General features: G+C 31.5%; 2 protein-coding genes and 1 long non-coding RNA gene across 6 annotated transcripts in view; all 3 read left to right on the top strand.

Moving 5' to 3' along the window:
• Positions 1–22,112, top strand: part of LOC111706238 (uncharacterized) — a 131,560-nt gene that overhangs the window by 70,394 nt on the left and 39,054 nt on the right. The window contains exons 62-65 of one of the 3 annotated variants that reach the window (XM_023479061.1): positions 1,332–1,411; positions 3,208–3,278; positions 4,294–4,364; positions 6,651–7,133. The exons of the other annotated variants lie outside the window; for them this stretch is intronic. Coding sequence (XP_023334829.1) covers positions 1,332–1,411; positions 3,208–3,278; positions 4,294–4,364; positions 6,651–7,112 — 684 coding nt within the window. The 3' untranslated portion in view covers positions 7,113–7,133. Of the gene's footprint in view, positions 1–1,331; positions 1,412–3,207; positions 3,279–4,293; positions 4,365–6,650; positions 7,134–22,112 lie in introns of those variants that run through there. 3 annotated transcript variants of the gene reach the window in all.
• On the top strand, positions 7,165–7,748 carry LOC111706241 (uncharacterized). Its single transcript, XR_002766194.1, has 2 exons — positions 7,165–7,203; positions 7,536–7,748. It is a non-coding gene; the product is annotated as an uncharacterized LOC111706241 (long non-coding RNA).
• LOC111706240 (uncharacterized) lies at positions 16,897–18,660 on the top strand. 2 transcript variants are annotated; one of them, XR_002766193.1, is made up of 3 exons: positions 16,897–17,284; positions 17,370–18,172; positions 18,253–18,660. XR_002766193.1 is itself a non-coding variant. In XM_023479062.1 (2 exons), the coding sequence occupies exons 1-2, from the start codon at positions 17,089–17,091 to the stop codon at positions 17,714–17,716; spliced, it is 543 nt and encodes a 180-aa protein (XP_023334830.1). In that variant the 5' UTR covers positions 16,897–17,088; the 3' UTR covers positions 17,717–18,660. The 2 variants fall into 2 exon arrangements, 1 of the variants encoding a protein (XP_023334830.1); XM_023479062.1 differs by having other exon boundaries at positions 17,370–18,660.

Here is a 22,112-nt window from a genome sequence, read left to right on the forward strand (position 1 = left end):
ATGTACTTGTTATTCTATCTGAAAACTGACGAGGATGTACTTGTTATTCTATCTGAAAACTGACGAAGATGTACTTGTTATTCTATCTGAAAACTGACCAAGATGTACTTGTTATTCCATCTGAAAACTGACGAGGATGTACTTGATATTCTGTCTTGAAACTGACGAGGATGTAATTGTTATTCAATCTGAAAACTGACGAAGATGTACTTGTTATTCTATCTGAAAAATGACAAGGATGCACTTGTTATTCTATATGAACACTGACGAGGATGGACTTGTTATTCTATCTGAAAACTTACGAGGATGTACTTTTTATTCTATCTGAACACTGACGAGGATGTACTTGTTATTTTATCTGAACACTGACGAGGATGTACTTGTTATTCTATCTGAAAAATGACAAGGATGCACTTGTTATTCTATATGAACACTGACGAGGATGCACTTGTTATTCTATCTGAAAACTGACGAGGATGCACTTGTTATTCTATCTGAAAACTGACGAGGATGCGCTTGTTATTTTATCTGAATACTGACGAGGATGTACTTGTTATTCTATCTGAAAACTGACTCGAGGATGTACTTGTTATTCTGTCTGAAAACTGACGAGGATGTACTTGTTATTCTATCTGAACACTGACGAGGATGTACTTGTTATTCTATCTAAACACTGACGAAGATGTACTTGTTATTTTATCTGAAAACTGACGAGGATGTACTACTTGTTATTCTGTCTGGGTGTTTGTATCCAATAAACGTCAAAACGGCAAGACCGATCGGGCCCAACTTTTCGTGAGACTTCGCGTTACCCCAGGGAAGGTTTATGGCTAGTCGAATTTTCAAAAATTTGCCTCTAGCAAAATTCGATTTTTGAAAATTTTGAAAATCAACGAAATTTCTTTTTTTAAATTCGCGTTTTTTTGTTTTGTTTTTGTTTGACAATGTATAAAAAGAGAATATGTTACAATTGTAATAGAAGATGGGTGCGAAGCGCATAAAGCCTAGTTTGTACATACTTTGCTTGTCTGGGTGGGTGTCTGTATAAAATAAACACGGAAACGGCTGAACCGATCAGGCCAACATTTTTGTGGGACCTCATATGATCCCCGGGAAGGTTAATGGATGCGCAGACTCATTTATTTTCGAAAAATTTTGAAAATAATTTTAAATCTGCTAAACTTTTATCGTAAATGTTTTTTATTGTAAAACGAGGAGATGTTCACAAATAGAACCACAATTCAAAATTGAAATAGTAGGTTGGGCCGGAGAACCTTGCAAGTCTGGTTGAACAAATTTTTAAAAAGAGGTTGTCTACATTTTTTCATTAGGGTACGAGACAGAAGGAGAGGATAGCAAGTAGACGACACAATCCCTTTAATATCAAACCAGTGATACAAAGATCCCCCAGGAATATTTCACTAAATTAAACCATTTTCTTTATTTTCCATTCTTTGGATCAATTTTATTTGCGGTAACGTTTAACAAAAACATTTTTCGAATCTCTACATCTCTGCAACAATGTAATTGGGTTGCAAAGATAAAGGGATTCAAAAATTCAATTCCTTTACTAATTTTGCTACATATTTTCTTTAATCAAGGGAGATTTTTTCAATCTCTGAAAAGATTTATTATATACAAGGATACAGATACTGAGAACTTTTTTTTTACAAATAATGATATTTCAAAGAACTATTTTTCTCTTTTATATTTTAATCAAATTGTGAAGTATGTGACAATGTCAACTGAAAGTATGTTCAAAGCAGAATTTACTTTATTACTTTTATTTTAAACTTTTTGAGCCAACTATATTTAGAATCTGCAGCCTGCAGGGAGAGTAAAATAAAATTATATCTTTCTTTTATAAGACCGTTTTTTCCCGACATGTTTATTCATGAATGAAATGAAATATGGAATGTTAAAATTTATCTGGTTCAGAAATGTTTAACGTTTTAATAACAACTTTAAAGCTTATAGTAATAATAAACCCTGTTCCTGCTGAAAACCAGGAAATGCCTGGGGAGATTAATTTTAGAATTAAAAAAAATTCAAATTTGCAAAATAAACAATAAATTGTACAAAATCCAATTAAAAAGTAAAACGCTTGCAAACAAAATAATTACCAAAAAATTATGAAATGTACTGTACCATGTTATTTCAAATATGCTAAAATTTTTGCAAAATTTTAAATAACCTGATTTTTAATCAAGAAAAACTAAAAATATGCAATTTTTTTTGACTTGTTGTTTGCAAATTATTTGCTAAAACTTCTTTAAAAAGCTTGTGCAATCCGTCGCCTCATATTATGAGCTTTCCAGAAAGCTAAAAATTATCAAAATCTGACAACTGAAAATGGGTCAAAACAAAGATTGTTTACAGAAAAAGTAGTCCTTCAGGCAGTGTGTCTGAGGACTCAGGGAGGACTATGAGTAGTTAGGAAAAGTGAAAAAATGTCAACAGCCTCAGACCAATACTTTTGGAATAGGGTTATTCAGCGGTTTCAAGTAGTTCAATTATAAGCCCAAGAAACTTTAATTATCTCTCTTCTTAATGCTGAGCAAAACTCTAAATGACAATATTTTCCTGAAATAAAGTTTGAAGGGGTACCGGCGTGCTTCTGACATGCTAGTTCACACGAAATGACGTCAACATGTCCCATAATTCAATACATTATTTATGACAGGGTCCTGTAAACTATGTTTTCTAAGAAGATATATCTGTATTCCGTGTACAGACATCGTATCAGATAATTCAATAGAACCTGGAATATTTGGGCTTTTACATACATTATGTATATTTATTCAGGATTATCAGAAAATGTATTTCTTTTCCTTTTATCAAAGGTATTTCTTCTTTCATATTAATATGATGGTCAGAAATTCATTACGCTTCTCCTGGCCTAATCAATTCAATTATAAAAAGCTGGACAAACAAAAAATCGCAATTTGAATTGTGTAAAATACATTTACAGGGAGTGTGTGTATAAATGTGGGCAAGCATTTATCGATTATGTACTTAAAATTACCATTTCAGTTTCATCAATTTGCTAAAATAAGTGCCTCAATCTGTTTCTCAACTGCAAACATTTTGCAGGCGAATTTTTTTTTTACATGCTTTTAGTTTGAGATAACAATACAAATTAGATTTTCTAACATGTCAAAAACAATAAGGAAAAATTGGTTGAATTTATGATCAAAAAATTGCTAGTATTGAGTGCACTGATCCAGAGATTGAAGAACAAAAAAAAATAAGTTTGGAAACTGACAAAATATATAGAGGTATGTATTTTTTTTTAACAAAACTAATTTTATAACAGTATTGCTTCCGTTTATGTTTTTGCAGTTTCTAACATCAACAAAAATGTCATTATCGTTTTCAAAAGTCTCATGTTTTCAAAAATATACAATAAGACTCATAAAACATTGGAATAGGAAGAAGATTGTTTAACTTCAGTTATGATATGAAACAGTCCAACTCACAGCAATTGTGCAGTGTGTGTATACATTGATATCTATGCTACCAGTAAAACTATTTGTTTCATTATAACATTATGTTGCAGTTAACATTACTTAATTGTCATCATGTTGGTAAATTTTGAAACATACTAAAATCAAAAACAGGGCCAAGACAGTGATTTAGCTTTGCATAAAAATAAGCATTCAGGCAGAATTCCCTAAGAATCCAAGCATTTGATTAAAATAAATAGGTCTTGGAATGCTCTATTTTCTATAATATTTCTGGATGGGCCCTGGAATACCCAATTATATCTAAAACATTTACAGATGGGTTCTAGATTACCCTTTTATCTATAACATTTCTAAATAGGTCCTGTGGCTGAATTTAAAGAATTTGAGCGGCGGTTTAAATTTAAGCCGCGGCTTAAATATGGTTGGTTTCACTTAAAATTGTATCAAATGTTTCAAGATTTAAGCCGGCGCTTAATTTAAGCCGGGGTTTGGCAGATTTAAACCGCGGCTCAAATTCTTTAAATTCCATCTCTGGAAAACTATTATATTTATAATATTTCTATGTGGGCCCGGTAATACCATTTTATCTATGGATATTTTTAGTTGGGTTCTGGAATACCCGCAGTTAAAAAAATTGTTAGGAAAATTTACATGAATCAACAATATTTTTAGATGAGTCCTGGATTACTCTTATATTTTTAATATTTCTAGATGGGTCCTAGAATACCCTTATCTACAATATTTTTAGATGAGTCCTGGAATACTCTTATATTTCTAATATTTCTAGATGAGTCCTGGAATACTCTAATATTTTTAATATTTCTAGATGGGTCCTGGAATACACTTATCCTAAAAATACTCCAAAGTATAGAAAAACAAGACAAATCAACCCTACAGGTTACATTATTATTTTTTCTTTACTTCTGCAAATTGTAGAATTACTTAGTCAAACAAAATTACGCAATTTATCATTAAGCTTGGTTATATCAACAGTAATATCTAGTATTAAAGGGAGTGACGGCTACGTAAGGTAGGTGAACTGAGTATGCAGTGTTGTGGAAAGCTTTTGTCGGATTCATTTAGACATATAAAACTTTTTAAAGATCTGTAAATCCTGAGTTTGAGCGCAAATTCGATGTTCAAAACTCCTACTTTGGGTGTGGATACGTTTTCAGAATCGGTTTTTTTTAAGTACTAAATAACGACGACGAAAAATAAAGTAAAAATCATACAGTAATCTAATTAGATGGTTAGCAACATATTTCTCAAAAGAAATTTGTCAAGAAATCAATTCTAGAACCAATTATTTCGTTTTCATCATTGGATTGAATTTTCTTTGAATTTATTCGCAGATACAGGGTGTCCCAAAAAACATGGGAATTTAGTCACGAATTGGATATCGTCTTTGTTATGAAATATCATTGTAATACCTAATTTCAAAAGCCATAATATTATGATGTCTGCTTGAGTTTATTTTATGAAAAGTGTAAAAGACTGTAAAGATGTATCTATAATGTCTCGGCAAGATGAACAGAGAAGACGGACAAGTTTACTCTGTTTGTATACTGCAATTTTCTTGTTTTACTAAGTACAACCGTATGCAGTCAAAACATAAACAAACAAAATGTTAACATAGCAGACGAAACTCTTACAGATTACAGCTTTCTATGTAGGTATCACTGTACTAAATCAAAGTATTATTCCAAAAGACGATATCGAATTCGTCACTGAATTCCCATGTTTATTGGGACACCCTGTATCTTAAAATTCTTCAAATGTCGTCTTTCAATAATGATTCAAGAAAATCTGCAGAAAATGTTTGTGAATAATGAGAACTAGAATAATAAGAAAATATAAACTAATAATTGAACAAGATTACTTATTTTCGATGATAAGATTAATTTTTATTTTCTCAACCGGTTCCGAAACAACTAACTAGTTTACTGTAGAGTTTTTTTTTTATTTTTTATCGTCGCTATATAATAATTGAAAAAAAAACAATTCTGAAAACGTATCCACCCCCAAAATAGGCGTTTTGAACGTCAAATTTGCGCTCAAACTCAGGATTTACAGATCTTTAAAAAGTTTAATATGTCTCAAATGAATTCGAAAGAAGTTTTCCACAACACTGCATACTCAGTTCAACTATTTTACATAGCCGGTCACTCCCTTTAAGCTTAATGAAAGTCGTCTTTAACTTAGAGACATCAATTAGGATTTTACAATGTGACCTGAAGTAAGAGACTTCTTGTATTATAAATCTCTGGATCCTGACCTCCCTCCATTCCATCTTATTCAGATCTACAAATTCATTTAATGCCTCTTTTAAATCCCGTGACGTGCATTTCCTGCAGGGATAACTTGTATTCACGGAGCAACAAGCATTGAGCCTAAACTCTTATATTGGATATCTAGATCAAATTTTTGAAGATTACTTCGCATTATACGTATATCCTATCAAGGTATTAATGTACTATTTTTACTTTTCCGTGCAAGAAATCGTCCAAGCAAAATAAAAAACTTTAGGAAATTAGTTGATAATTGGTTTCAAAAATGTGTATATAATATATATGTTTCTGAATTTGATTTATTCTTTAAGAAATTTAAAGTTTTCAAGAAGAAAAGTTTTAAAGAAGAATTGCATGAATTTTTAAAAAGTTTTAAATATGCGCCAACTTGTGAACAAAATAAAAAGAACTGAAAGAATTGTTGTTGATTGTTTTTCTCATTTGAACAATATTAATTTAAAAATTTAATCGATTTATAAGGTTAAATTGTTATCGATAATTAATGCATTAAAAATGTGAGGCTTGTGATTTTTGGGATAACTTTAAAGGGAAAGAAGGTTTTCATTTACTTAATTAGAACAAATGTTCAAACAATATTTTTTAATTCAATGTTGAATCTAGAGAAAACCCTTTCTTAATCTTGCATAACGTTGCAAAACAGTTCTTAATTCACAATACCAATGCTCAATTACAAAGTTTTAACAACTACGAAATCAAAATCTTTGGTAACGTTGCTAATTAAAATGTTTAACAAAAACTACTTTGATTTACCGCTTTATTCTGGTTGTTACTTTATGAAACAGCTTTATTCTGGTTATTACTGTATGAAACAGGTTTATTCTGGTTATTACTGTATGAAATGCAATATTTTTGTATTTAAATATTCTATTTGTAGGTTTTACAAGATGTTCTTTTACCCGGTCTGATTGCCCTTTCTCAGGCTTTTCATATGCCAAACCAAACCTCAGGACCTAACCAAACCTCACCAACAAACCAAACAACAACATCAAACCAAACCTCAGCACCAAGCAAAACCACAGCACCAAACCAAACCTCAGGATCAAACCAAACCTCACCAACAAACCAAACTACAACATCAAACCAAACCTTAGCACCAAGCCAAACCTCAGCACCAAACCAAACCTCAGTACCAAACCAAACTTCAGTATCAAATAAAACTTCAGCACCAGATCAAACCTCTGCACCAGACCAAACCTCTGCACCAGACCAAACCTCTGCACCAGACCAAACTTCAGAGCCAAATAAATCCCAAACCAACTTTGTAGATCATGCTGAAGCAGAAAATGCAATTGCCCAGAAATTGAAAATAATCATTGACAGAATTTTAAATGTATAAAAAAGTTTAATTTAATTTAAATCTTTGCTTCTTATCAAATTTATATAAATGTGACCTTATAATTAAAACATTTTTGTCAGTGTCTTACAGGGTGTCCATAAAAAAATGAATAAGTGACATTTGATTATCAAAGTTTAATCCACCCATATTTTTTTCCCGTAAGCTCAGAAATCAAAAAACTCCAGTTTAAGTAAATACCAATAATTTAAAGCGCTTTGTCTTTAGATTTCTCAAACATTGCCTGTCAATTTGTACCTTTAAAATTTTTCTGGATGCTAAATAAAAATTGTCATATCTCTGACAACTTTTAAAATACAAATGCGCGTTTAAGGCGCATGGCATTCTTTTAAAACATTTATTTTTTTACTTTAATTTTTATTCCGAAAAACGTTTATTTGGACTCCCTGTACTGTAACATCTAAGAATGACATTCATCCATTTCAATGTTATTATACTATCCCTGTGTTAAATCTTGTTAACCCTTGCACTTCCGAGCCAAACAGCTTCCAATGGTTGTAAACTAAACCAAAAGCACTAAACCTTTTATATCATGGTTGTTTTGTATTTGTTGAAATTAATTTTTGATATTGTTAAATTAATTGTGGCAATTTGTTAGAAAATAAACTTAACCGTTAATACAAGTTTCAATATATCTGAAGACTTGCAAGTACACCCCTGCTGTCTACAAACTACTCTCCTGCCACTATGAAAAAAGTATACCACTGTAAATCGGACATGAAAAATACATAAAAAAGAGATTAATTCAAAACTTCTTTCACAGTTCCTTTAAGAGTACAATCTATGGAGTTTGATTAAAGTAATTAATTTCGTATTCAGCTTTTTAACTCTTCACTGAATTTTTTTATATGCATATTCTGTTACACATTTCTAACTACATGTTCGTCACTTCAAATGCTAATCATTAAGTTAAACATTAAGAACAAAATATTAAGATTTCCTCACGAAAATTTCTTAAACAGTATTAATCTTTTTCTAAGGTTCAAAATAATTAATTAAAAATAGAAAAAAAACTTCTTAACCTAAACTTTTGTGGAACTTGTCCTACACTCTACTTGTCCTACAATTTACTTGTCCTACACTTTACTTGTCCTACACTCTACTTGTCCTACCATTTACTTGTCCTACACTTTACTTGTCCTACACTTTACTTGTCCTACACTTTACTTGTCCTACACTCTACTTGTCCTACACTTCACTTGTCCTACACTCTACTTGTCCTACACTTAACTTGTCCTACACTTAACTTGTCCTACACTCTACTTGTCCTACACTCTACTTGTCCTACACTTTACTTGGCCTACACTCTACTTGTCCTACACTCTACTTGTCCTACACTTCACTTGTCCTACACTCTACTTGTCCTACACTTAACTTGTCCTACACTTTACTTGTCCTACACTTTACTTGTCCTACACTTTACTTGTCCTACACTTAACTTGTCCTACACTCTACTTGTTGTCCTACACTCTACTTGTCCTACACTCTACTTGTCCTACACTTAACTTGTCCTACACTCTACTTGTCCTACACTTTACTTGTCCTACACTCTACTTTACATGTTCTAAACTTTACATGTCCCATACTTTACTTGTCCTGCACTTTACTTGTCTTACACTTCACTATTCCTGCACTTTATTTGTCCAAAACTTTACTTGTCCTACACTTTACTTGTCTTACAGTTTACATTTCACATGTCCTATACTTCATTTATCCACCATTTTTTTGTTTTGTCCTACTCTCTATTTGTCCTACACGTCATTTGTCCTACTTTTCACTTGTCCTACTGGCTACACTTTACTTGTAGTACGAGACATTATTTGGTTATCAACATACAGACATCCAAACGTCATTTAAAAACATCATCGTTTATTTTTCAGTAAACACTTAATCTGCAAATGCAGCATTTCAATTTCCTACATTGTGTACAGTTGCAGAATATTAGATTACAATAAACATTTAAAATTGAAAATTAAAAATCAAATGGTGTAGATCTTAGATATTTTAAACTACGAATTTTGTCAAATTAAATAAGCTAAGTTGGAATTATCAAAAGTGTTCAATGTCATGTCGCAAAGATATAGGGAAAAATTAGTGACTTTCCGTAACATTCACTTCTTCTTCATTCGATTTTTTTAATGATTCATTCTTTTTAGATTTTCTGATTACTCCCGGAAATCGAAATTTAAAGCTGTAACACGATCCAATATGATGTGGAACACCCTGTACATACTTTTTACTTATAAAAGGGTTACAGCCTTAAACCTTAAATACGGTTGTATTAAAAATAATAACGTGAAATACCCCCCCCCCCCCCCCTGTCATATTTAAGCTGAAAAGAGCACTTTACAACTCTCTCTGAAAAATACATTATTTAAAACAAAATTTTGTAAAACTTAACTTTTAGGAATTACTTTAAATATTTTCTCCTTGCTCACAGTGATACAAAGTTTCCAATCACTCGTAGAAAAATCTCTGATTTTTTTGCAAATTTCTTCGTAAAGGCTAAATAAAAAAGCAAGTGCTTTATAATTTTAAAATGTACACGTCTAAGGCTACAAAAAAAGTATAAGTCAGTAACTGAAGTAGAATCCAAGGCCAAAGCGATATACGACGCTTTAAAGTCGACCTAGTCGACTAGTATAAAAAATGTTTAGATCCAAATGTACTGTTTTAGATTAACAAATGAATTAAATCTTGACATGATTAATTCTTTAGCTTTTAGGGCGCAATTAGAACCGGACTCCATTTTTAAAATAACAATTTTAGCTTTCAACTGTTTTAATCGTTTTTTAAATGTTGGCAGATGTTTACCTTTTAACCATTCATAGGAAAAAAGGTAACAATAGAATTGATTTTACTTTGAAATACTTCAGAAGTAATAGAAGAGTACGTTTTCTACTTTATTTAACTTATACATAAAATAGGTATCTCTGATTGTTTGTTTGTCTGTATGTTCGATCATAACTCATGAACCCCTGGACCGATTTGACTCAAATTTTGACTTTTGAACAGTAAAGCTATAGAAATGTTCTTGGCTTAGTTTTAATTTGAGTAAAGAGTTAGATAAAAGTTTCAAACGTTGCCGTTGTAAATAGGACATGCTAATTTAATGAAAAATAACATTTAGATGAGTACTTTTCCTACTTCATCTAACTTTGATATTATTATTGTATTGAAATAACGTTTAGAAGAGTACGTTTTCTACTTTATTTAACTTTGATATTATTATTGACTTGAACTAACGTTTAGAAGAGAACGTTTTCTACTTCATTTAACTTTGATATTATTATAGACTTAAAATAACGTTTATAAGAGTACGTTTTCTACTTCATTTAACTTTGAAATTATTATAGACTTAAAATAACGTTTAGACGAGTACGTTTTCTACTTCATTTAACTTTGATATTATTATAGACTTGAAATAACGGTTAGAAAAGAACGTTTTCTACTTCATTTAACTTTGATATTATTATAGACTTGAAATAACGTTTAGAAAAGAACGTTTTCTACTTCATTTAACTTTAATATTATTATAGACTTGAAATAACGTTTAGAAAAGTACGTTTTTTACTTTTTGATATTAAAAATATAAAGCTAAAGAACGAATTAATTTTCACTTTTTATCGCTTTAAAATGTTATGATTATATTTGTTTTCACTATAAAGAACCATAAGATTGTGTGATAGGATATCTCTATTTCTCCCAAATACTATATCATAATGTACAAAGCGAGTAATGTGCCTAATCCAATATATTTACACATAAAGCTAGATATAGGCATATACACTTCCCAATATATAAATATATGGAAATGGGGTAAAAGCTATGGCGAATGGTACGAGAATTATTTCAGGGTAAATTAGGGGTCCTATTTAAAAATCAGTGAACCTAGAACCCACCCGTTAAATTATGATTTTCATATTTGCTATTTAATACTTTATTGTTGGACTAAATATATTTAAGCAGTACAGTATTTTAAAATGTTTGAGCTGTTTTCGATAGATCGTAAATTAAAAAAACAAAATATGGCTAAAAATAATCTAACCGAAAGTTCAACAATGGCGAATAATGTATGAATGAATTAATTAAGGATGATTTTTTTTTCAAAACTGGAGCAGTGTAAGATTCTTTAAAAATAAAATGCTGGGCCGTAAAAATAATTAACCAGTAAAACTAAAAAGTTGAGATCTTCATTATAAATGCCAACCTCTGTGAAACTTTTTTTTAATTCAATGTGAAAGAGTTTTTCTAAACGATAAAAAAAAATTCTCTCAAAAGTTGAGAAAAATGTAACAATTCATTTTTAAAGTTTTGAAATGATCGAACAGGGGTGTCTTCTAAAAAATAATTGCATTAGATTTATGACCGTTTGGATTTGGCTCGGAGGAGAAAATAAGAAAATTGCGGATTAAACAAAGAATCGAAGTGAGCACTTCCCCCGTACCGGGAAATATTTGAGATAAAGAATAAAAAGAAAAATAACTGAAATATTTGAGAAACGATAGAAAAAATATACTTTAAAAAGAATAAAATAAACTGAAAACACGGAAACTAAAATACAAAGGATATTGAAAATATAAATATTAAAATAATTATGGAAATAGAAAACTAAAAAACAAGAAAACTAGAGAACAAAGGAACTGCAAAAACCAAGAAAACTCAAGACTAGAAATTTGAAAACTAGAAAATTAAAAAATTAGAAAACTAGGATGAGGAGGATTAGGAGGATCAGAAGGATGAGATTGAGAAGAATGAAGAGGGGTGAGGAGGATAAGGAGGATGAGGAGGATGAGGAGGATGAGGAGGATGAGGAGGATGAGGAGGATGAGGAGGATGAGGAGGATGAGGAGAATGAGGAGGATGAGGAGGGTAAGGATAATGACAAGGATGAGGAGGATTGGGAGGATAATGTGGAGGATGAGGAGGATGAGGAGGGTAAGGTTAATGACAAGGATGAGGAGGATTGGAAGGATAAGGAGGATTAGGATGATTTTGAAAAGAATGAGGATAAGGAGGATGAGGAGGATGGGATGGACGAGGAAGCTGAGGAGTATGAGGAGGATGAGGAGATCGAGGAGGATGAGTAAGATGAGGAGGATGAGGAGGAGGAGTAGAATGAGGAGGAGGAGNGATGAGGAGGATTGGAAGGATAAGGAGGATTAGGATGATTTTGAAAAGAATGAGGATAAGGAGGATGAGGAGGATGGGATGGACGAGGAAGCTGAGGAGTAGGAGTAGAATGAGGAGGAGGAGGAGGAGGACGAGGAGGAGATGGATGAGAAGGATGAGGTGGATGAGAAAGGGACGAGAATGATGAGGAGTATGCGGAGGATGAGGAGAATGAAGAGAATGAGGAGGAAGATGAGGAGGAGGAGGAGGATGAGGAGGATAAAGGGTAGAAGTGGATGAGGAAGATGAGGAGTATGAGGAGGATGAGGAGATCGAGGAGGATAAGTAAGACGAGGATGATGAAGAGGATGAGGAGGAGGTAAAGGAGGAGGAGGAGGAGCAGGAGGAGGATGAGGAGGATGAAGAGGAAAATGAGGATGAGGAATGTGAGGAGGAGGATGAGGATAAGAATGGGGCAGATGAATGTTTACGGAATATATATATTAAAGCTGGATACTCTATATATCGAGGATTGAAGCGGATCTCTGGTTTAGTGTATTCCCAACCATTGATGCTGAAACTACAGTAGATAGTTTCTCCTCAAACTATTGTGCTACACGTTGTTAAAAAAGAGAAAAAAATGCGCCAACATTGAATAATGATCATTCAACCAACGGCACCGGTAAGTGATTAAAATATTTAACAATAAACACAGATTGGTAAATTTTCAGAGTAATGAAATCTTTTAAACCAACATCTTTGCTAAAATGACTAAGCTATTTTCATGTTTTTATCTATATAAATGGAAAATGTTCAATTTATTTTTTCCTTTAAAAATGACTCCTGTATTTTAAAAAACAGATACAAAGAAAAGAATTGACAAATTTAACAAGCTCTAAGATAGCAAAAGATAATTTCTCCCTTATTGTTACTAAAATTCAAGTATTAAATGTACAGATCTGGATTTAGCAACTCTTCAATGGGAAGTTTTGCTTAAAATTATATTTAAAATTTAAAAAGATCTCGTTCCCAGATATTCACCATGATTCTAAAAGAGCTAAGCCCGGTGCTTAAAATAGCTTGAATAGCTTGAATAGCTAACCTTGATTCTGAAGAGCTAACATCTTTTTAAAGAACTAACCTCGTTCTTAAGAACAAACCTAGCCTTAAGAGCTAATAACGTTCCAAAAAAGCTAACCTCATTCCTAAAGAGCTGATAACGTTCCTAAAGAGCAACCCTTGTTTCTAAAGAGCTGACTATGTTTTTTTTAGAGTTGACATCGTTCCTAAAAAGCTAACCTTATTACAAAAGAGCTTACAATGTTCTACAGAATTAACCTCGTTTCTACAGAGCTAATCTCGTCCCTAAAGAGTTAATTTCGTTGCTTAAGAGCTAATAACGTTCCTTACAAGCTAAAATTGTTCCTAAAGAGCTTATTACGTTCCTTAAAAGCTAACCTCGTTTCTAAAGAGCTAACCTTGTTTCTAAAGAGCTAACCTCGTTTCTAAAGAGCTAGTAACGTTTCTAAAGAGCTAATAACGTTCCTAAAGAGCTAACCTCGTTCACAAAGAGATAAAAACGTTCCTAAAAGGCTAACCTCGGCCATAAATATCTAACCTTGTTCCTAAAGAGCCAATAACATTCCTTAAAAGCTAACCTCGTTCTTAAAATACTAATAACGTGCCTTCAGAGCTAATATCGTTCCAAAAGAGCTAACCTCGTTCATAAAAAGCTAGGTACGTTTCTAAAGAGCAAATAACGTTCTTTAAAAGCTAACCTCGTTGTTCACACGTCCATAACGTTCCTAATGAGCTAACTTTGCTCCTACATAGCTATAAATAACGTTCCTAAAGTTCTTACCTAGTAACAAAAGAGCTAATAATGTTCCCAAAATGCCAACCTCGTTCCTAAAAAGCTAACCTCGTTCCTATAGACCTTTACGTTCCTAAAAAGCTAACCTCGTTCCTATAAAAGAGCTAACTTTGCATTAAGAGATATGCCTCGCTAAAAAAACCATAAAAGTAAAAAAGAAGATGTTAATTTGACCACTTTATGCAAGATTCTTCAATATTGGATGTTTTTCTTTTCTCTGAGCACACATAAAGGGATTGCACCGAAAAATCTAAGAAGGGGGCGGGGACTCCTAGCTAGAAGGGGGGGGGGGTTCGGAGAAAGAGACTCCTACCTAGGTATAGCTGATAATATCCTGGCGTAATTTCGTGCTTCAGCCATGATTTTCTGAATAATGATAAAACGTAAAAAGTTATTTTTGTTACTGAAATTTGCTTAGAAAAGCGAATTGAGTCTTCAAGAACTGAATGTTAATCCTTTCAGTGTCAACTGCTTTTTCCGCTTTTCAATTCACAAAAACTCTTTAGAGGATGAAATCAAAACAGTCTGTATCCCATCTCATATTGAATCGGGTCCTATCTTTAAATTGCGATTTTCGGGACTAATCAGAAAATTTCATAAAAATTAAGCCTTAAAGCTATATACTAGCTATGGAACCCAGTTTGCATGAAGTTTTCACTTTAAAACCGACTATACTCCATTTAAAATTTTGAAACCAAGCTCAGAACATTCCCGTGATTTTACCGAGTTTCCCAATCAAAACTTGAGGCAACAATGTCCAAGGGGTTCAAGAGTTATGAAAGTATATCCAAACAAACAGACAAATAGAAAATTACTATAACTTTATAAATATTAAACGTTTTTTTTATCGATCCTAATCGTGTTTTCACATGCATGCATTCATATTTTCCTATAAAATGATTGTAAAATTGTCACACATGAAGATAAATTTATTTAAGTAGTAAGCGTTTATATCAATACAATGCAGACGAATTTTCTATTAAAGTTTTGCTTGCTAACAAGCTTTTTTCAAATACAAGTTTACAAATAAACAAATAGAAGCTGTCAATTGACAGCTTTTCTTTGTTTCAATGTTTATGTGTATTCACACTGCTTGAAAGCTAGAAATCCAAAATTAAAAACAAAAGTCTTTCTCATTTTATTGATAAATACGACGACGAATATAGAATTAATTAATGCTAAAAATATTTTCCATCCATGTATTTAAAAATCCTATATTTCTCTTCTAATATTTCTAGAATGCCTGTATTTTTCCAGATTGGTGTAACATTGTGGAAAAAATAAAGTGTTTGGTTCATTTATTATAATAATGCTCAAATGTAATCCTTTAAAAACACTTTATCATCATAAATATACATGGGGTGGTTTAGCAACAGGGGTTCATGTGATTACTTTCTCGGGATTGGCAAATCATGAAAAAATAGATGCAAATTATTAATGATTTAACAAAAAAATAGTTTTACGAGGTGTATTTTAGAAATTTTAAAGTGAATGAGTTTTTTTAATTTTCCTGGAAAGGTAATAAAAGGAAAACAAAATTTTCAAATACATCTTTTAGCCTTGCAGCACAGCTTTCTGGCTATTTAAAACTTTTTTGATATTATTTAAAAAGTAGAATTTCTTTGTTAAACCCTTTTAAAAAAAAGAGTAGCCCCCGCAATAATTAATGATTTTCCTAGCAATATCTTCACAGTAAAATCATATCATATTCACAGTAAAATTGAGCTCATTTTTATAATTCAATCTGAATAAGCCTGAAGTAAACATAAAAAAATGTATATGTTTTCACAAACTTAGGTCTTAGACTTTGAGGTTTAGAATTTTTTTTTTGCGTTTTTCTTAAAATTACAAGTAATTTAAAAAGATGTTTCTGTTAAAAAACCATGAAGAGCTTGCAAATAGTTCCTACCTTGTAACCCTATGGAAGAGATGGGTGCGTTCGTTTATTTCATTTCTTTGTTCATCATTCCTTAAAGACCCATTTCGTTCTATTTTTCAGGCGCTCAGAAAAAAATTCAATAGGTTCGTTTTTCAGTAAAAAAGGTTATTTTCAAAAGTTTATTTTTTTCTGAACAACACCTTTTTTTAAAGACAATTTTCGTTAATTTTTGAAAAATGTTTGCTGAAAAACAATCCATCCCTATAGTAATATAAATGCATAAAACAATGCCCATCTCTATCCCATCCCTATAGTAATATAAATGCATAAAACCAATGAAGTATGAAATGTGAAGTCCAGAAATCCGGAATATTCACTGTAGTGTTTTTAACATTAAGCCATAAACCAACTGTTTTATCATCTGTATCAAAGTTAAGCATCGATTTTTAAAACATTTATTCTATGCACTATACAGGGGATGCTTTTAAGAATTGGGGGTGAATTTTAAGATGAAGGGGGGGGGGAATGAAAACTTGTCACATTAAAAAATGTATTTACTTTCTCCCTAAAATCATTTATGTATCCAATTCAGCGCATAAAACTTAAATAAACATACATTTAACTTCTGGGATTTTTTTTTGTCAGAAAAATATACACGTCAGTATGAATATATGTTTGATATACAATTTCCGTTTAGAGTTATTAGAATTGAATTTAAGTCAATTAGCTAAACAATATCAATCTTATAATCTTATTATCTTAAGTGAATTTGATATTAACCGTTTATCCAGTAATTGGAAAACAGAATTTGAACCTGAAGGGGAATGTAGGGGTCATACTATAAATACGCTACACTATAAAAACGCTACACTAAAAAAACGCTACACTAAAAAAACGCTATCCTAAAAAAACGCTACACTAAAAAACGCTACATAGGCTATATTCGCTACAAGTTTATTGCCTGTTTCTGTGTGTGTATAAGTTTATAATTTATAGAGATATATATTCGCTACTATTCTAAAATAAAATATATATAAAATATATATAATTTATTTTTGGATTCGATCAAACCGTATGAAGTTTTACAAACTCAAATGTACGCCATCAGAAGACTTTTTATCCCGCCAGCCCCAGAAACCCAGGGTGAACTAGATATTCATTCCAAGTGGTTTTTGATCAATGATCAATCCATAGTGATCGGAGATTACCTTCACTCTGATGGATTAAGAACCCTTGTGTGCTCCACTAACGAGTGTTTGCAGATCCTCTCTAGAGCAGAAACAATTCATGGTAAGAATTTTTATTTTAAAGGGACTGTTCGCGAAGAATTTTTTTAAAGGGAGTGTTCGCAAAAAATTAAATTTTGTTATTACAGGAGATGGAACGTTCCGCATCACGCCATATCTCTGGTATCAAGTTTTCATAATTCATGCCAGCGTAGGACCGAATTCTATTTGCTTTGCAACAACAAGGATAATAGTCCGATTGTTATATCTGATTTATCTAAGTCTGGACAGCAAACCGGTGGACTATTACAACTTCAAGAAGGATGGAAAAAGGCTGAACAGAGATGATCAAAAACAGCTTGTTCGACTAGATCCAGGTACACCTTATAACTGTCATAAATCTGTTAGATCTGCTGTAGTCATCAACCTACTAGAACAACTTGAAACAGAGAGAATAATCTGGATAAATGAAGATGAACCAATTGAAGTTTGGTGAATTCGGAGACGAGTACTGTCTACAAATTTTTTCAAACTTAATTGGACGTGATATTCTGTATATCCCTGTATTTGAAATCTCTGCCCATATCTGTAAACAGTATTGTTTAATTCGCTCTGATAATCGAGATCCATATAGTGCTCCACTAACTCTTCTATGGTTTGAAGAAACATTTTTTCAATCTGGACATTATCAGTCCATTACTCCAACTGATTCCAGCATTATAATGAAGCATTACAATAGGATGAATAACTCTACATATCGATTGTTTGAGTCTCAGGTTGCCAGGATGACACTGAGATCTGTCAACTCAGATGTTGAGCAAATTCAACAGCCTGAGATTTCATATGCAATATGCAATTATGCAAGTAACTCCAACCTTGCTCCAGGAGAGATTAGATCAAAACAAACCATCGACCCAGTGCAGAACAAAAAGAAAGTCCACAACAATTTTAGGTAATATGATGAAAAATATATTAATGCTTATAATTAACATTTGTTTCCAATGAATATTTCCTAAGTATTTCAATTTTTAGATAATTCCAGCCCCAAAAGAACTAAACTGTCGGATACAACAGATATCACTCATCCAGACCAGACCATCACCAGAATTTGTCATCTTTGTAATTTGAATTTTAAACGCAAGGGAGGCTCAAAGAGGTGCATTTGTGGCCGTTATGTACATGTAAAATGTCATAAAAATAGAATTAATTGCCCATTCAAGAATGAATGACCGTAATAATATGTGGTACACTTATAATTTTTCCATTTATGACTATGAGAATTTAAAAATATATATCTCTTAAATTATAAACTTATGATTTATTTTCAATTTACGACTATGTGAATTTTAAAATCTTATACACAAACAGAAACAGGCAATAAACTTGTAGCGAATATAGCCTATGTAGCGTTTTTTTAGTGTAGCGTTTTTTTAGGGTAGCGTTTTTATAGATACACCAATGTAGGTATTGTGAACGTAATAAAAAGTAATTCTCCCATGGGTGTGTGTGTAGTGCTTGGCATTTTTCATTCAAAACAGACACTTTTAAATCCTTATGTTTACAACAAAATATCTATAAAACCTCTGATTATGTTTCTCTAAAAAAACGATTTGAAGATTTTATGCTAAACAGACAACGAACGTGACTCAAAAATGTTAATCCTTTCCAAGATGAAAACTATGATGGTAATGTTGAAAGCGTATCACTTTAGCTCTTGATCACGCCCCATAAAAGTTATATCTGATGTTCCTGTCTCGAGAAATTGTTATATAACTGTATCTTTATATGAAAATTCATATATATGCAGCAGAACTCCCACCAATGAGAGTGCAGTATACTGGTCACATGTCTCTGTCTGTATCACGTGACCAGTATACTGCACTACCATAGGTGAGAGTTCTGATGACGTCATACGGACTTATAAATAATATAATCAATTATATCTATTAAAAATAAAAATAAAAATTATAAAATAATAATTGAAGAAAAGAAAACCTAAGTTACAATTATGTTTCTCTGGGATATTTTCGTTTTTAAATTGGTTGCGTATATGCTGAATATGATCTGTTCAAACCTACTATTTGTATACAAAATTGTATATATATGGATTTTCATATAAATTTGACACAGTTTATATCAATTTCTCGAGACAGGAACATCAGATGATCAGATATAGCTTTCATCGGTCGCGATCTAAAGCTAAAGTAATAGGAAAAATATTGGAAATATTGGACATTTATTGTATGAAAAATGGTTCGCAATTAAAGGCTCACTGATTGGTTTGCCAGTAAAGACTCGCTGACTTTTAAACAAGTGACTGTAGATTTAATAATTAGCGAGACTCGTTAAGCTTGAACCGGCGGACAACAGAAGTAATTGAACTTTATATGCGCGGTTCAGCTACTTTTCTATATTAATAAATCTGGTTTAATCTACCGCCCCCCCCCCCCCATATTTGCAAATGTAGTGTTTTGCTCTTTTTTATTTACTTAGCTGTATGCTCATATATTGGTTTGCATATAAGGTTACAGTATTATAAAAGCATAACTATAATATGATACCATCAATTATATAATTATAAATATGATCACATAATCTTATCATTACATAATTATATAATGATTTAATCTTATGATCCTAATAATTAATATTAAATTGATCAAAGCGGTTAAATGCTGTTTCTAATAAAACTATTGCAAGTATAATTTGGATGCACAATTTATAGAAAACAAACATTTAAAAACACTTTTTACTGTTCTTAAATCATTAATATAAACCTTTAAAACTTAGGAATTAGTAATACAACTAAACCTATAAACCATACTAATTATTTCAAAATAATCAAAGCGTTTTGTGTATGTTTAAAAACCCTTTACTCTGTAATCTGCATGATATACCATTTTGAACAATCTCTTTTTCCACGAATCATAAAATAATTAACCCAGCTCTTACAAGTTCTAAATTGTTTTTCTAAAAAAACTAAATTAAATTTCTCTTTGCTTAGAACCTGGAAAATATTTTCTATTTATCTGGAAGTTGCAGACATAGAAAACATAAACAGAATATTTGTACTGTTGTACTGTTGTACTGTTGATCTGGTGTACTGTTGTAATATTGTACTGTTGTACTGTTGCACTGTTGTACTGTTATACTGTTGTACTGTTGTACTGTTGTACTGTTGTACTGTTGTACTGTTGTACTGTTGCACTGTTGTACTGTTGTACTGTTGCACTGTTGCACTGTTGTACTGTTGTACTGTTTTACTGTTGTACTGTTGCACTGTTGTATTGTTGTACTGTTGCTCTGTTGTACTATTGTAATGTTGTACTGTTGTACTGTTGTACTGTTGTACTGTTGTTCTGTTGCACTGTTGTACTGTTGTACTGTTGTACTGTTGTACTGTTGTAATGCTGTAATGCTGTTCTGTTGTACTGTTGTACTGTTGTACTGTTATACTGTTGCACTGTTGTACTGTTGTACCGTTGTACTGTTGTACTGTTGCATTGTTGCACTTTTGTACTGTTGTACTGTCGTACTGTTGTACTGTTGTACTGTTGTACTGCTGTACTGTTGTACTGTTATACTGTTGAACTGTTTGTACAGAGAATTCATCGAATTCCGATGTCTGAGGACACCACAATTTAAACATGTCGCGAAGGGATTGAACAAATGTGTTTCTATTAAGAATTATGTTGTTTAATTAAGCCAATAAATTTTCTTCCTTTACAATTTAGATTTATATTTATTAATAAATTTTCTTTTAATCCTTCTAATTCTGTAATTGTTGGAAATGACTTTTATGTAAAAATAAAATATTATTTTCAAACAAACTCGAATGTATATTTTTAAACATATGAATAACAAATTATGTAAACCCAATGAAATGTGTTAAAAATGTACCCTTTTAATATTAAATCAACAAGTCATTTTTAGCAAGTATCTTTACAATTTTAATTTTACTTTGAAATATGAGATTTGTAGTTGAAGTTGTTTACACGGTTAGTGTAACTACCAGAATGAGCTTTATGATGGTGTATTTCTTAGATTTCTTAAGGAAAATTTTAAAATCTACTAGCTAAAGGCCCGGTGTTGCTCGTGGAAAAAAAGTTGAAACAAAAAACGTTTGAGAAAAAAATTTTCAAAAAAGTTCAGCCGATTCGGTCCTGCCGTTTAGGCGGCTTTAGGAAACATATTTATATATATATATATGTATGTATGTATATACGAATGTCTTGTTTTATTATATAGAAAATAAACTTTACATTTATTTAAAACTGAAGTAAAAAATTTTTAACCAGCATTCAAAGTTGTTTACAATTACACGCAATTTAGTGAATAAAATACGAAAACCTTCCGTCATCCTTGATCAGATAAACAGCTGATTCACATTTCCTGTTATAATAATAAAAAAATATCGGATTTGTTTTATTTCCCGCAATGCAGTCTTTTCTAATTAAGATTTATCACAATAGTGTGGAAATGTACTTTAGTAAATAGTTAGCATTCTTTATCTTAATGTTAAATTCTATATCTTAATGTTAAATTCTTTATCGTGATGTTAAATTCTATATCTTAATGTTAAACTCTTTATCTTAATGTTAAATTCTTTATCTTACTGTTAAATTCTTTATCGTAATGTTAAATTCTTCATCTAAATGATAAATTCTATATCTTCATGTTAAATTCTTCATCTTAATGTTAAATTCTATATCTTCCTGTTAAATTCTTTATCTTAATGTTAAATTCTTTATCTTACTGTTAAATCTTTTATCTTGATGTTAAATTCTTTATCTTACTGTTAAATTCTTTATCGTAATGTTAAATTCTTCATCTTAATGATAAATTCTATATCTTCATGTTAAATTCTTTATCTTAATGTTAAATTCTTTATC

The sequence above is a fragment of the Eurytemora carolleeae genome, unplaced genomic scaffold, assembly GCF_000591075.1.
Source record: "Eurytemora carolleeae unplaced genomic scaffold, Eaff_2.0 scaffold697, whole genome shotgun sequence".
In the NCBI taxonomy this organism is placed as follows: domain Eukaryota; kingdom Metazoa; phylum Arthropoda; class Copepoda; order Calanoida; family Temoridae; genus Eurytemora; species Eurytemora carolleeae.

Excerpts from the sequence above, each read along its gene's own strand:
- LOC111706240 (XM_023479062.1), top strand. The coding sequence starts at position 17,089 with ATGTACGCCATCAGAAGACTTTTTATCCCGCCAGCCCCAGAAACCCAG. Across the intron at positions 17,285-17,369 it reads TAGAGCAGAAACAATTCATG|GAGATGGAACGTTCCGCATC; the intron begins GTAAGAATTTTT and ends TTGTTATTACAG.